General features: G+C 46.7%; 1 protein-coding gene across 1 annotated transcript in view; it reads right to left on the bottom strand.

Annotated features, from left to right (window-relative positions):
- Positions 1-15,428, bottom strand: part of LOC119453509 (serine/threonine-protein kinase SMG1-like) — a 143,147-nt gene that overhangs the window by 77,051 nt on the left and 50,668 nt on the right. Inside the window, 9 exon segments of the mRNA XM_049668204.1 lie at positions 256-510; positions 1,798-1,944; positions 4,659-4,913; positions 6,677-6,985; positions 9,143-9,244; positions 10,086-10,355; positions 11,369-11,575; positions 13,474-13,899; positions 14,999-15,208. Of these exon segments, the coding sequence (XP_049524161.1) occupies positions 256-510; positions 1,798-1,944; positions 4,659-4,913; positions 6,677-6,985; positions 9,143-9,244; positions 10,086-10,355; positions 11,369-11,575; positions 13,474-13,899; positions 14,999-15,208 (2,181 nt within the window).

Here is a 15,428-nt window from a genome sequence, read left to right on the forward strand (position 1 = left end):
AAGCGCACCTAAGGCTTGCCACATAAGTGTTCTTGCTTTAATTTTAAAGTGTACTCAACTTCTCAGTAACCATGTATATTTGCATTTAACTTTCACTGGAACATGAACTTATCAGCAGCACAATACCATAACTGCTGATCCACTGTGGCAGATTACTGTATGAACAGATTTCAACAACCACCACATCAACAGCCAGTCCCGTGAACAAAAAAAATATATATCTCGGCGATGGGTCAATCATACAAGCATGCCCACCTGTGCCTGCTGCCAGTCGCGGAGCAGCCCAGCCGTCTTGTCCAGCGCGTCAGCCAGCAGCCTGCGGTTGTGCGCCCAGGGCTGGGCCGTCTCACGGATGCGAATGGCAAGCAGGGCGCTCGCCATGTCCCGCTCCAGGCGCGACGCGGGAGAGCACAGGCCGGTGTTGCTGTCCCAGTCGACGAGCGGGTCGTACACAAAGGCCTCCAACAGGGTCAGCAGGGTCTCTCGACCACGGCGCAAGACCTTCAGCACCTGGAGGAGGAAAACGCAACCAAACATGTAACGATGCTGTCCCGCTCCCCCCAGAAGACATTTCACAAAAAGCCTAGGAATGGCCAGGGCAGGTAACCAGGCCATCAGGTGTTTTATGTGTATGTGGCTGGACACTTATGAGTTGTATACCAGTTGAAATTGGCCGTGCTTTTTTTTTTAAACAGTTTCTTTAGTTGCAGTGGCTTGTTACTTTGCCTAACAATGAGGCAGTGCCCCAAAAGTCATCCCTAGCAGCTCAAGCCTACGTACAGATATCAAGCGTAAGTGTTGTCTTAGATTAACTGGCAATTACCAAAATCACACTGAGCAAACACAAGGCAAAAGGTAGCAGTAGCAGACTGCAAACTTATGGCCATTATCTTTGGCTGGTCTATGTTGGTAGCCAACTTAAAGCAAATGAAATACGCATACGAAAGACTGGCACTCTGCTTATTATGTATATCTCTATCCAGCATATCTTTTGCTTGTGCTAAATAAAAACTATTTTTCAATATGATGAGTACCTCTTTCATTATGTCAAGTTCCTTATCAAAGAAGGCAGCATTAATTAGAGTTAACAATATCAGCACAAGTTGGTTTCTCTGCTCCATCTAGCAAAGCTCCTCCAACATCGAAAATAAGACAACAATCTAAGATGTCTTATTTCTAATGGCCTTTAATTCTAATGGATATCGCCAACTACCTCTCGACACAAGTACTACTAGTGACATGAGCCTTACCTGAGCGCTACTACACACATGCTCAAGTGCCACATCAAATCTTTTTATTGTTCGAGTTACTCTCACATCCCTCCCCCCCTCTAAACTAGGACACTTCTGTTCAAAGACTCAAATGCCAAACACTCAGTCATTAGTGTGAGAAGAGGAACGCACAGCTTAAGTGCACAATCATATATGATTTGAAGCTAACACGGTGGAAATTCATTGCAAGCAAACTTTAAGCAGACTTCTTCAAATTGACTCGAAGCAAGTATTCATCTTTGAGTAGACATAAATTAGGCTTCGCGAAGTAGACTAAGATGAACATAATAATAATAGTAATAATAATAATAACAGATAAAGATAAGGTGAACATAAAGGGACCTAAGAAATCTGCCTTGTCTCATAAAAGTTCACTTTAACAAAAGTACACAGTCTCAACAACAAGCTAAAGCCTCTGGGTTGTTCAGCTTATCAGAGAGGTCTCACAATCTCTTGTCATTATCTGAGCACTCCCCGAAAGCTGCTTGCAATGCAGGCTTTGGCATGTGCAGTAGAGGCTACTGACCTGCTCGCAGGCAAGACGGAACTGTCCCTCAACCCCGGTGACCCCTAGTGCAGTCTCGATGTTGGGGGTCATGCGGAAGGGCACCTTCTCGGGGACTCGCAAGTTCTTGCCTTTCTCAAAGCACACATTGTAGTCGATGTGCACCACCTGCAACAAAGCAAGCAGGAACGTGCCGGAAGAGGTTCAAATGCATGCATACATTCACAGCAGTGCGTGCCGCACTGCCGTGAAGCCACACCTCAAGGCTGAATTTGCACATACCCTGCACCCAAACTTTGCTGTTAACTTTTGGGGAATTTTTGGTGCAAGTTACCCCCATGAAAATACGGGAATAGATCCAGGAAACCTTCAACTGAAATGTCCTTTAGCAGTGGTGCAACAGCGAAAATAGGATTTGGAGCAATTTTTGGAGCAGGAAAATCTTATTTTGGAGCAGGTTACGGAGAAAGAAAACCCTCTGTTTTGGAGCAGTAAATCCCAAATTTGGAGCAGTTTCACAAAGAACGCTTACTCATAAAACATCCTAAAATTTACCCTGCATAATAAATGCACCACCCAACTTTGCATTGCATTTCTGGGAGTATACACGGTAATTCACATTAGCAGCGTAGATGAGGGCAGAGGCGCGATCGGAGATGGCCGTTCGAAGCGCACATTCAGTTTCAGCGTGCACGGTTGACTTAGGCCGCGCCTGGCAAAATTGAACGCGCGCTCCGAACAACGACCTCGATACATGCAGAATTGCCGCGCGACTGGTCGCTCGAGGCATTTTGCGTGTATTGGCGGGCTTCTTTCACACTCGGAAAAACACTTTTATGTAGCACGTACTGAGCAACAGAAAGCTGTATCGGGAGTCTTTCAGGCTGCTCTACAATTTTCTCATTGACACTTTGATAATTAGGACAGTACTTGTCGAGTTAGATAATTACAATTAGCTAATTAAATCTCAGTAACGAAAAAATTACTGGCGGCTACTCCACTGCACTGGAAACAATATGCACTAGATTTGCTTCGCATAACACCGTTCCTCTTTTTCTAAATCGTGCTGCGTGATAGCTGGGACACCCTGTATACACACACAGTCGAGTACTGCTACAACGAAAATCACGGGACACGCGATAAATTTCGTTGTGGCGGAACTTCGTTGGCACAAAATTTGTATGTATATACCGTATTTTCAGATGTATAAGTCGCGGTTTCTTTCTGAATTTTTCGCCGGCGTGACTTGTGTACGTTTCCTTCCCCGGCAAAACTGCCGTCAAAATTGGATTGGAGGCTATGACCACGCAAAGCACTCTGGGTTGACCTCCTCTGCCACTTAATTGTTATGGGTTCTGTGCGCGCTATCGAGTTCCCGCAGCCGTGCGAGGACGGAGCAGTAATGCAAGGGGCGGCAGGCCGACCGCGAATCAACCGACCCCGAAGTTGTCGCATCTACAGATTGCTTTCACGATACGGCGTGCGCCGTTGCGCAAACTTCGCGGTTGCTACCAGAGCACAAGCCAACCCCCTCCCGCAATACCGTCCCGCTTTCCTCCTCTGTGCGTGATTCGGCTCACCGTCGCACGCTTTCACTCGCACATAAGGCATACGGCGCACGAAGACGATGTTATCGCCTTTGGACTTTATAGAGAACATCGCGGTGACCAAGATTGCAGAAATGCGCCTGGTGTGCCTTATTGCTATCGCAATTATGTAGGAATGACACCCATATGCTTGCACGTGACCCGTGTTCATGGAGTGAAACATCACTATTTTTTTTAAATCGTATACCGAACGAACAGGTGTGTCTTGTAGACCAGTACAACATATACGTTTTTTCTTTAGGAAGAACTGCCGTTTTTAGGAGGGTGCAACTTATACAAAGATGTGAGTTAGAGCCCGCAAAATTACGGGCGAACGAAAGCCGCAAACGAAACCGAAACCATCGTTAGGGAAATCTTTACGATGGCGGAGGGGCAACGGTTGAGACGTACTAAAGGCGGTCAATGAACTGTCAACTTTATGAGAGAATGCATTTCGCGCCGCAGTTACAGCATTTTTCGTGCACTGCGGCCGACGCCCAACTCAAAGCGCGTGCCCGGCCGATCGCGAAACACTCGCTTCGCGGCACATGCACTGTCGCAATGAAGCAGTTTGAATTATCTCAATTTCATTGCATATTTATGACAAAGTTGGCAAGCTTGCGCTTACCGGAAGTTTTATTTCCAGAAGTCGGTCAGCCTGGATTTCTTACGCTTCACGGCAAGCGAAGGCGTTACGCGAGTCCCACAGTCCGTTAAATGAGCCATGGCAATGTCATTGTAACCAAGAAATTTCGTGGCTGGTCAGGCGTTTTGGAGCAGCATGGCGCAATTTCGACATATATCACGGTTTTGACGCAGCTCAGTGCAAAAATACGAAATTGTATCAAAATGGTGCAATTGGCGCAGCTGATGCACCCCTGCTTTAGGTATTCATAAATCATGTGTTGTGCTTCTCACAATTTGACGACAAAAAATGTGCAGATACAGCTTGCATTCTGCGTCACTCCTTGTATTTTGCATTTCCTAATTTCATCACAATACCTATTCCTCTGCTATCATGCACTACATTTTTTCCCCCTTTGCACTCATTCCATTATTAACTCTTATTAGACCACCATTTACCTGCTTTATGCGTCCCATGGCCTGCCCAACCCAAACTCATTTAGAACATTAGCAACTCCTCTCTATTCTCTAATGCACGCTACTCTCTATTCTCTAATACAGGCTAAAGTGTTTGTTCACATCTCCTTAACGTTGCGCCAGTCCTTTTCCCAACATTTCGAACTATGCAATGGCAGATGCAAGCATGTCCACAGGTGGCGCTTTCCCACCCACCTCTCCGGTGCGCAAGTCGAGCAGCATGTTGTCCAGGTGACGGTCACCGAGGCCGATGACGTATCCGACGGTGGACATGACGGCCGTTGAACGGTTGAAGGCGCAGGTGACGCGCCACCAGTGCGGGGCGCTGGCTGCCGCACACCACAGCTCTCGGGCCACCAGGTCCTTGGGAGTCTCGGCCATGAGCGCCTCCAGCGTGCTTACCAGGACGCTCACTGGCCACTCCCGGCGATTGTCCAAGTTTGTGATGCCCTGTGCGAGGGAGTCACAAGTTGTGCGACAGGTTGCCTTACATTTGAATTAAATGCAGCAGGTTGCAACCTCGCAGACAAACTCAGCTCCTCGAGAACTACAACTTAGCAAATTGGATCTCGTTATGGTAATGTTGCTTCTGACACAAACATAGCTACTTTATATCCGATGTTTGTTACAAACATATGTTTGTTCCACTGAACAGTGCAAAAATTTACTTTGTTACACTCAATAATTATATCCGCGTTCACTATACAGCTAAACCTAGATATAAAGAAGCTGGTAAAATTGGCACTTCACTTTGTTATAGTGAAATTCGACCTTTTTCACAAAGTACAGTCGCGCACCGATTATCTTTACACAGAATGGGCTGCACGAAAATGTCTGAATAAGCAAGGAGTCCCATAAAACGAATTTCAATAACAAGAAATAAGAAAATAGTAAATTTTGTGGAACTTGAGAGCCGGCGACCACTTGGTCACAAAAAAGCGCCTTCATACATGAAAAAAAAAAAATTAATGCCTTCGCGGAGTTTGTACGCTTTGCCGCAAAACACCGATGTATTGTGGCAACGCTGACTTTAGAAAAGCGTATGGCAAAGCTGACTTTAGGAAACCGGCTGCCATTGTGCACTAGACCCTTGGCCATTTTTTGTGCTATAAATCGGGTGTGCATTAGATTTTTACTTTGATTAGAAGCTTTAATTTCATTTCTATGTTAGTATTCTGCTTTAAGTGGGTGCGCGTTTGATTCAGGGGTGTGTTAGAATAAAGCGAATGCTGCCAAATGAATCAGTGGTGTCTTCTGGCGTTCTTACTGCATCTTGTTTAATAAAGCCTGCCGGATAATTCGATCAATTTCGTCGGTCCCGTCAGGGTCGAGTTAATGGAAGTCAACTGTACCGCAGCTGTGACAGGAGGTGGAAGAGTTGCCTGACAGAGTTTGGATAACTTGGCAACACGAGGAACTCCCTTCCTCTGCTTTGTCTTTGGGATTTTGGTGCCTTGCACAGACGGCCCCCGCACTCTCATTGGGAATGCTCTGGGGGACTAACCCGCAGAAGGCTCCCAATGCACTTTGAAAAGCAACATGACAAACATGACCACTCAGAAATGAATTGCAGCATCGTATAGAAATCGCACCACTGCGAATGGGGAGGTCCTGAAACGGCCCACGGCCCATGGGGAGGTCCTGAATCGGCAAACCGGTTCAGTTTGTCGAGGATGCCATTGTGTTGAGAATGGGTGAACACTTAGTAACCTTGTGTGGAAAGCTGAACTTCCTTGATTTCTCAGCATTCCATTGAGGAACTAGTATGCATTATGAATAGCTGGCATTCTTGTATAAAAGGAGCAATAAATGACTTTTTTTTTGCATGTTTGCAGTGCCGTGTGCTTTCTTGCCAAGAGCACTCCAAACCACACAGTGTACACACTGAGTACATCTGCCATGTTGCTGATGAGAGAAGCACTGCTGATGTGCTCCTGGCTTCCAACTGCTCTAGAGAGTGGCTGCATGTTCTGCTTGAGCAAGCTTTGTCTGGCTCTAATCTACAGTAGGGCAAGCGTTATTACAACCAAAGTCGAATCCGGTAGGTAACGAGCTGAACATAGAATTTATTTTGAGCTTTCAACTGCTGTCACAGTAACAAGAGCAAGGAAACTACGAGCATATGGGCTTCGCAGTGGAACTGTTCAGTGACTGTAAAGCACAGAGTAAAACACAATTGGGAACATGCTATTGCGATTCAACAGTAGGCTTACCTGCTCCTTGAGCAGTGGTGTCAGTTTGCCATAGAACAGCTCTGAGGGTCTCAGCACAGAGGCGGCCTCGCGCTGCTGCCAGCGCTTGTAGAGGGCAAACAGCGGGGTCACACCGTCCAGCCACTGGATGAGCCCCGAACGGGAGCCGAGGGGGGTGACCGCATAGTGGCGGGCCCTCGGTGCACTGGCCCCCGTCGCACCCCGTGCCAGCAGGCTGTTGCAGATGCTGAGCAGCTGCATGATGCGTTCGTCCAGGTGCAGGTCCTCCATGCCCTTGAAAAGGAATGTGTACCGCTGGCCGTCCGAGCCCTGGACAGGGTGCAAACAAAACAGAGAAACCTTAGCAATATGTATAGGCCCATACACACTCAGGCAGAACACCTCATTTACATTCAAGCCCTCACAGTGATTACACTCAATGTCCCGCTTTTTCGGACTCCCTAAGGGGTCGCAAAAACATCAGAAAAATCGGATGTTTTCAGTCCGATTTCCGATTCAGTCGGATGCCAGTCCGAAAACATGAACGCATGCCTTTTACTGCTCCCAAGGGCTCAAATAGCCACAGGCACGTCTGAAAGAGCTCTAAATTCCTTCAAGTACACTTATTAGGCATATCGGCGCTCGTACTGTGATAGGAGACTGCGGGTGCACGCGTGTATAATTAAGGAATACATACAGTGTCCCGTGACAATTACCCCTTCCCACTCTTGGTATGCTTCACCACAATACTTCTCGCATGCTTCACTGCGTAACACTCCTGTATCGAGGCGAAGCTGACCTTTGGAAACCGGCATTATGCCATGCGCCGTCCTTTCCGAGCTTCCAAGATATTGGCGAGGATTACGAAGGCGGATTCTGCGCCATTGCTAACAGCGGCTGAATTGTTTCAATAAAAAAAAAACAACATCAAACATAAAGAAGCTTGGTAGCGAATGTCGAAGTAGCTAGGCCTAGCGTTGCCACAGTGGTGGTTACAGCTGCCAGCGGATCTGCGTGCTAGAGCCCCGGTTCGAGGCCGCAAGATAATCGAGATGGCGGCGGCGGTGGATTCAATTAATGCCACTTTGGACCTGCGGTCATGGCAAAAAGTCTGCAAAATCGGACAGCGAAGGTATTTTTTGCGCCCGAAATTTCAGACGTTCTTATACTTTAACTCTATGGGGTACGTGGCGCCGTCCGGAAAATAGTCGTTGACTGTACTACTTGAAATGAAGGCCAGTAAGATTATCCTCCACAAACAGAGACAGTGGAACCTTGCTGTAATGGGGTCACACACAACACGGAGATACCTTTGTTATACCCAATATTCATTAGGCACTTACATGCTATCTGTAAAAAATCAAAACAAAAGAATATTGTGATCAAGTTTGTGGGGAAAAAAAAAAACAAAATTGCTTTCAATGCATGCAATGGGTCTCCTCTCCTGCCAATTCTGACCAATGCTGGCTTTTCACGCTTTCCATATGTGCTGGGGCAGGATTCTCTGGTAATCACTTCCGCAAACTTTCGCGTGACCTGGCACCGAATGCGTCCCCGACAAGTGTTTCTGGTGCTGTGCCAAGAGTGCTGTCGGCTGTATATTTCAATGGGGTTCAGTGCTGGAATGAGCAGAGGCTCGCAAAAGTGAAACCATCTCCGAAAGTGATCGCCTGAAAATCAAGTCATCCTCCGTGTCGTCGAGCTCGTTTTAGTTTAGGCACTTCTTAAAACACTACACAACCATTTCATTCGGGGGCAGTACCAGACCACTATGAGGTCGACAGAGCCCTTCCAACCGGCTTCGCATTTAACCTCCTGCGTTTCCTGCCATCCACAAATCGTCAACTCGTTGACGCCTAGCCACAACGCAGTTACCCCAGCTCCCTCGGCCATCAAAATTGCTCGTCTCTCGAAGCGGGCGTCATACCAAAAGTGCCGCGTCGCCATAACGTTGTGATTGAAGGTGAGTCGAAATGTGAAAGGCCACTGGATATTGCAGCACCATAACTGTAGCACTAGTCACAAGCACGGCCACAATGGCGACGATTCTAACAAAAAACAAGTTTTGACTTCGATTGACTTGCCTATGGATTAGATCAAGAATTAAAGATGCACGATGCAAATTTAACGCTAAAAACTGCGGATTTTAGATTATTTGTTTTAAAATGGTCAATTTTGCCGTTATTCGAATGAAACGCGAGGGTCGAGTTCAAGCAACGAAAATCGCGAAAAAAACTCGCGCTACAATCAAGTAAATACAGCTGTCAAGTACATGCTTTTTTTTTTTTCATGCGACTTGTTCTGCGGCACATACGTATATTTAATTTATTAAGTGTGAAAACCCTCTTGTATGTTTCGACGAAATTCAAAGTACAACCTGAGGCATCTGTTCATTAGCATCCAGGTTATAAACGTAACTCATGATGCAAGTCTGCTTTTGCAGAGGCTTTACGGCCAGATACTGCTGGCACGGAAAGGTCAACGAACCTGGAAGCTCAGCTTCTTGGGCTTGGTCTTTGTGGGCAGCACAGCTATGGACGACTGGACAGCTGCTATGCGGACATTCCCAGAACATCCTGGCATGGGTACCTGCAAATTGTGCGGAGGAAAGGCACTGGTGAATATGAACGAGGGGACGTCGAATTCCTTTGACAATGTGACGACTTAGTGTTCTCTGGCATTCATACTGCCAAAGCACCATGATCATGCAGAGCATGAGCAGACGGGCGAGTGCATCTGATGCTCAATACAGTGCCAGTGTTCTACGTCCCAAGGCTGTACCACAAGACGATTTATTGGCCACTAGAAACCGCCTAAATTTCCAAATTTTTTTTTAGGACTGATTCACTGTGAACAGCTCTCATCGCACTATCAGCAGCTCATTCGTTATTTTCTGTTTTATATTACAGTCAATTAGTTATCCATGTTTTTCAGTTGCAGCCAAAGAAATGAATCTATATGAAGCACAATATTTCTTGGAAAAGAAGTTGAGTACTTTTGTTTTCCTCAATGCAGTACATTATCGCTGGCGTGTGGAAAGGAAATCACAGAGGCACCGGCAGCAGAGGCATTATTGTCAAGGCATTATTGTAATATTGTCATTATTGTACTGGAGGGAGGTCGCCAGAGGCTCTAAATCTTTCTCACCATCAGTATGTCGGCGTCTTGTGCTGCAATGACTCACACAATGCTTTGCATTGCATTGATGTCAACTACAGTTGAGCCTGTCAATTTTTTAGTAACTTCTGACCGTACATTTAATAAGTTTTTTCTCGCAGTCTTTTGCAAAGCTTACGAACGAGGTTCTAATGTATTCGGCTCAAAGACAGACTTGCAGAGGGCATTATGGGACTCGTTATGAAAAATTTTCGAGCCTTCACACATCCCAGGGATGGATAAGATCCCCGCCCGTCTCTGGCAAGCTGCTCACCCGCGAGTTCTTGAGTGCGGCAAGTGCTGGCGACACTCGCTCCATGAGTAGCTGGGGTCCCTCCTCGTGGGGGCGCCGCTGCAGGCGCAAGTGTAGGCGCCTCAGGGCCGCCCAGCTTGCCTGGGGTCGCCAGGGGTCGTGCGGGTTGCGCAGGGTCGCCAGTGTCTCGGATATGAGAGGTCCCAGCGTCTCGCTGAACCACACCTCGTGCGGGGTCTCGGGTTCCCGGGACGTCACCACTGACTGCAGCTGCTCCAGCAGGCGCAGTGTCTGCACGTGTGCAGTCACAGGGCAATGCAGCACATCACTAACTGACACAGAGAGCCAGAATACTTTTTTTTTTGTTTAATTCTGTGGACATCATTAAATAGAGAGGTTTTTGCCCTATCTACTATGCGAGTAAATACAGTGTATATTCTACATTTCTTTTTCTGTACATAGAGTGTTGCCCTGGCGTTTGCCTCGGCATTCAAAACCACACGACAGAAGTCACCTGTGTCAAAAATGTTGCGCTATTCAAACATACAGTATAGACAACTTATAGTGTAACCGCTTATAGTGCAGGACCAGACACAGTACGGTCTTTTCAGACTCCCGTTACTATTCCCATAGAACTCTATGTATACACATATAGCTTATAGTGCAGTTGCGGGAGGTCATGTTACACTACACAACTCGGGTAAATCGGTGCCTGGCTGAACAGTAATGGCAGATCACACCATGTTAAGGATAACTGTGTGGTCCGATGAGCGTAACACTGTATTAGGAATATCTGACACAAATAAATAAAAAGGCCGAGCCTAACTTGAGAAATTAGACTGCCAATTTACATACCTTATGAAGTCTTAGTGCAGCAGGTAATATTAATAGCAATAATAATAATATCTTAATCTTACCTTTCACTGGAGAGAAAATATGTGTGTACAATCATCTGGTTCTGGTGCACAGATCGCTAGTAGGAAAAGTTCACACATTGCAACATGTTGAGATACAGCCTGTGAGCTGCATATTTGGAGCCTACAACCTAAGGCATGCAAAATGCCTTAGGCAAGGCATGAAAACCCATCGCTAAATAATTCGTGCCCATTCTTCACACACTTGACTAAAATTTATCAGTTTTAATTTCAAGCTCCCTAAGCTCCATGAAATTCTGACAGAGTACACTCGCATATCATGAAAAGCTGCTTTGAAAATTTTCCTTCACATCTTTTATATTTTGCTACGCATTCAGCTGCATGCAATATCGATAAATGCCATCAACGCCATAAAATGTGGTCACTTACGGGGCACAAGAAGAGGGCGTGCTTGTCTCGGATCAGGGTGTCCTTCTGGGCAGCGCTGAGGCCCGCATTGGCGCGCACCCTCCCCACCTCCTCCTCGAGGGTGCGGATGCGCCGGTGGGCCTCTCCACTGTGCACGTTGAGCGCCCCCACCCAGAGCTCGTCCCAGAGCAGGGTGATGCGTCGTAGCTCACCCACCAGCAGCCGCACCTGTGGCACGCGCACGACACAACTAGAGATGTAAGGGCTGGGAAAAAACCCGGAAGGATTGAGCGAAAAAAGTTTTTTTTCTTCTCGCTTTTTCAGCACAGAGAAAGTGAGAAATAAAATTTTAAGAAAAAAAAAAAAAGAAAACGCTACAGTGACATTCCACTTTGTGAACACGAGTGACACGCAAGCATATGTGTGCTATAGCACACACGAAGCTATCGGCCCTCGGTGTGCTTGGACGCCTACACTCTCCGCATCACAGATTGTATTCAAGACGGCTGCTCGCGCAGCCGCGCCATACGTGATTGAGCCATCAATAGAACCGGAGTACTGAACCGCCATTGTCGGCACACCGTCGCACGCTTTCACTCGCACACACGACGTACGGCGCGCGAGGACGATCTTATCACGAGACAAACTCGGTACGTCTGCATCGCAAACAAGACCTGTAGCAAGTGCCAGAGGAGGTCAACCCAGCACTCCTCCGCCTACCTTCCTCAACGACGCTTCACCTCGTTTCTCCTTTCCCCCTTCGCTCAACGTCACCTTGACTTTCCTCTAGGTGGCGCTGCTTTCCCACGCACTCTTTTGTACTTTCCCCGGCGCGCGATTCCGTTCACCTCCAGGCGCCCTCTTCTGCTTCCTTCGCGGCTTTGAAGAGACATTTGCCGATTGCGCTAGCTGGCCAGTTAGGCTTGCGCGTAAAAACATTAAAATTTCCACATACAGCAATCCTTGCCATTCTCTGCTGTGCAGCATACCATTCTAGAAGCCATGATGACAAGGAAACGGCCACACAGTTTTCAAGTGCCTTCGTTATATGCTTTCAGCTTCGTTTAGAAAACAGCAAAGCAGAGCCCTGCATCGTCGAGTCATGGATTACATCATGACGCAGACGTCACATGCGTGCTGTTTTATTTAGGAGACTGCACAGGGCCATAGACAATGTTCCGGCCCTTGCTCCCGCAACTATCCGCACAGACACGAGTTATTGCAGTCTAGACCCCGTTTTCAGGCTAGCTGTGTCTATAATGTCACCATTAGTGGAGACAGTGCATTCATAGCACTTAGAAACATGAACGATGGGGGGCTTACGGCTTATGGTCTGTGTTGAACTCGATGTGCGACTCATAGGCGTACTATCGATCGTGGCGAGTTTAGCGACGCGGGTGTTGTTTTCATGCCCTTGAATACGAACACTTTGACACACGAGCAGGGAAGTTGTACATTTTTATAAATTAAAAACTAATGCAAGCACCTTTGTGAATTCTTTTTTTTTTTACTTTCTGAACTTGCAGGGCGCTGGAACAGGCACATAAAGTGGTAAATGATTTAAGACACCATGTCCCCTCTTAATAGATTCAGCTATTGATGTGGGAGCCTTCTGGCTGTAATGCTGAATCATCTTACAGTAGATCTGCCTATAAAAATACTCATGTATGCATAAACTTGAACCAAAAGATTTACACATGAGTTATCAGATGTTTTGGAACTGGTTCGGTTCCTTCTTCACAGTTGTGCTTTTTAAGATTCTGGTTCCACATTTATAGTGACGGCTTGTTATGTCTCTTTATGTGTTACGACTATGATGGCACTATCACCCAGCACTACTAAAAACACACCCGCTTAATGGTCACTGCAATACCAACCCCTTTACTCTCACTGAAACGAGCAGAAAATTTGCCTTCCTGGCAATACTTCTTGTTCTCAGAAACTAGTGCACAATTTCTACGGTGCAATATTTTTGTGCAATCGTGTGAATAAACATGTGCATAAACCATTTAAGAAATGCTGCATAAAAGTAAATCGCTTCTATCATTTTTCTACACATAGTCGAGTTGCGCACAATGCAACAGTACTGCTCTCACAAATATCCGCTTCATAAACGCCGTGCACACCTGGGTGATGGTCTGTGCGTCGTCTGCTGCCAGCGTGTCGACAAGGGCAATGTAGCTCTCCCTCATCAGCGTGGACGTCGTTCCTTCGTCTTCTGTTACGTCGCTGTTTGGCGTTGCTGTGGCTCCGCCAAAAAGAGCGCTGGTTCCGCCAATGCCACCAGGTGGCTCTGGCAATGCCCCCACGACGGCAGGAAACACGATCAAGTGCGGATAGTCCCGTGCGAGTCGCGAGAGCAGCTTCTGGATGCTCCTGCGGACATAGGCCTCTGGGTGGTTGAGGCGCGAGAACAGCTGGGGGATGATGCCACGCCAGGGCGCAGTCGGCGTGTCCGTCAGCCCTTCCTCGAGCTCGCCGCGGAGCTCAGAGGCATGCTTCACCACCAGGCGCAGGAGTCGGAGGGTGGCTGTCACATTGGTGTCTTCATCCTGTGCAAGACCACAAGAATACATACAGGTTTGGAATTGTGCACACAGAAGCCATTATATCAAACAGAGCTCCTTGACTGTGTTGATTTACTTAGAATAGGAAAGCAATAGGCTATTACAGCCATGGTCAAACATTTATTTCATGAATGACTTTATTTAAAGATATGAATTAAAAAAAAATACTTGTTAACCAAGAGCCAATTCACAAAACATGCCAAATGATTCTTCAGGTTGTCTACCACGTTGGCAACTTAATATAGGTGTTTATAGGTTTGGCAACTTAATATAGATTTTTATAGGTTTTCCTTGGCTCATGAAAATTCCTTGGCAGTCCTTCGCCCTGAAGGTTCGTCAGGTGCAAGGAAATAATGGTTGTTTATAGCTTTCCAGCTTTTTAAGTTACTACGTCAGCCCATAAAGTTCAGCAACTACTGGTGTAAGCTGTAAATTGGGCGAGATGCACCATCACATTTCACTGAACCATGCCTATCATGATATTCCAATTACCTGGTCAGCTAGGTTAACGCTTACAAAAGCAGCAAAAGATGCCTTTGTGTAAAAGATGCCAGGTTGTGTAAGGTTCAGTTGAAAAATTCATTTGCTTCTGGCATACGACTAATTAGACTTCCCCTGACAATTCTTTTTATTAATTGGCTTTATTTCAAAAATTACTTTATGGGTCACAACACCCCATTTTCTTTTTAATTAGCCTTTTTAACTTGCCATAGCTTGGTGGTGTGGGCTTTTCATCTCATTTATTTATGCTGCTCCAAGCTTTTCTAGTCGAGTCTGTTTACCATACTGACTGCATCCAGCTAAACATGTCAAATTCTTACACACTAAGAATAGTTTACATATATAACAATAATTGTCATAATAACTGTCATCTATCTTGCACACCTTCCCTTTCTTTAACGCTTTGCACCTGGTAGTTACAAGTCACAAACGGTAAACCCGTTATCGGCGTGACATAGCATTCTTGAAAGAAAGGAAATGCAAGCAAGACAAATGACGATTGTTGTGGCGCAGAGATGACCCCCAAAGGGTATAAGCTTGTTTTAAAGTGCGGAGGACGCTTGGACCAACAAACAACAGGTACCTGCTGCTGCTGCAGCTGGAGGTACTTGAAGTAGGCAGACGCAGCCGAGCGGTAATAGTGGAAGGCCCGGCCTAGCACCACTGCACGTGACTCCAACAACGAGTCCAGAGTCCGAGGGTCCAGACGGGGGCAGACCGCCTCCAGCTCCTGCCGCAGGTCCGACCAGGCCACACGGGCCACATCAGCGTGGCAGTCAGACTCGGGAAAGGCCTGCAATTTGTCGCATGTTGAGGTCGGAAGACTTTTTAAAAGTTCTTTCCAGCAGATCAGTACAACGCGGGCAATGCCTTCCACATTGGATCCACATCTGTGATGTGGGAGACAACAAGCAAATGTCACGCTCGTCTCCCAGGGCAAAGTCGCCTTGATCATTGTGAAATTTCCAAGTAGACTCAACTACAACTAAGCAAAACTATGCTAGCGAATCTTC

Source organism: Dermacentor silvarum, chromosome 5, assembly GCF_013339745.2.
Source record: "Dermacentor silvarum isolate Dsil-2018 chromosome 5, BIME_Dsil_1.4, whole genome shotgun sequence".
Classification (NCBI taxonomy): Eukaryota; Metazoa; Arthropoda; class Arachnida; order Ixodida; family Ixodidae; genus Dermacentor; species Dermacentor silvarum.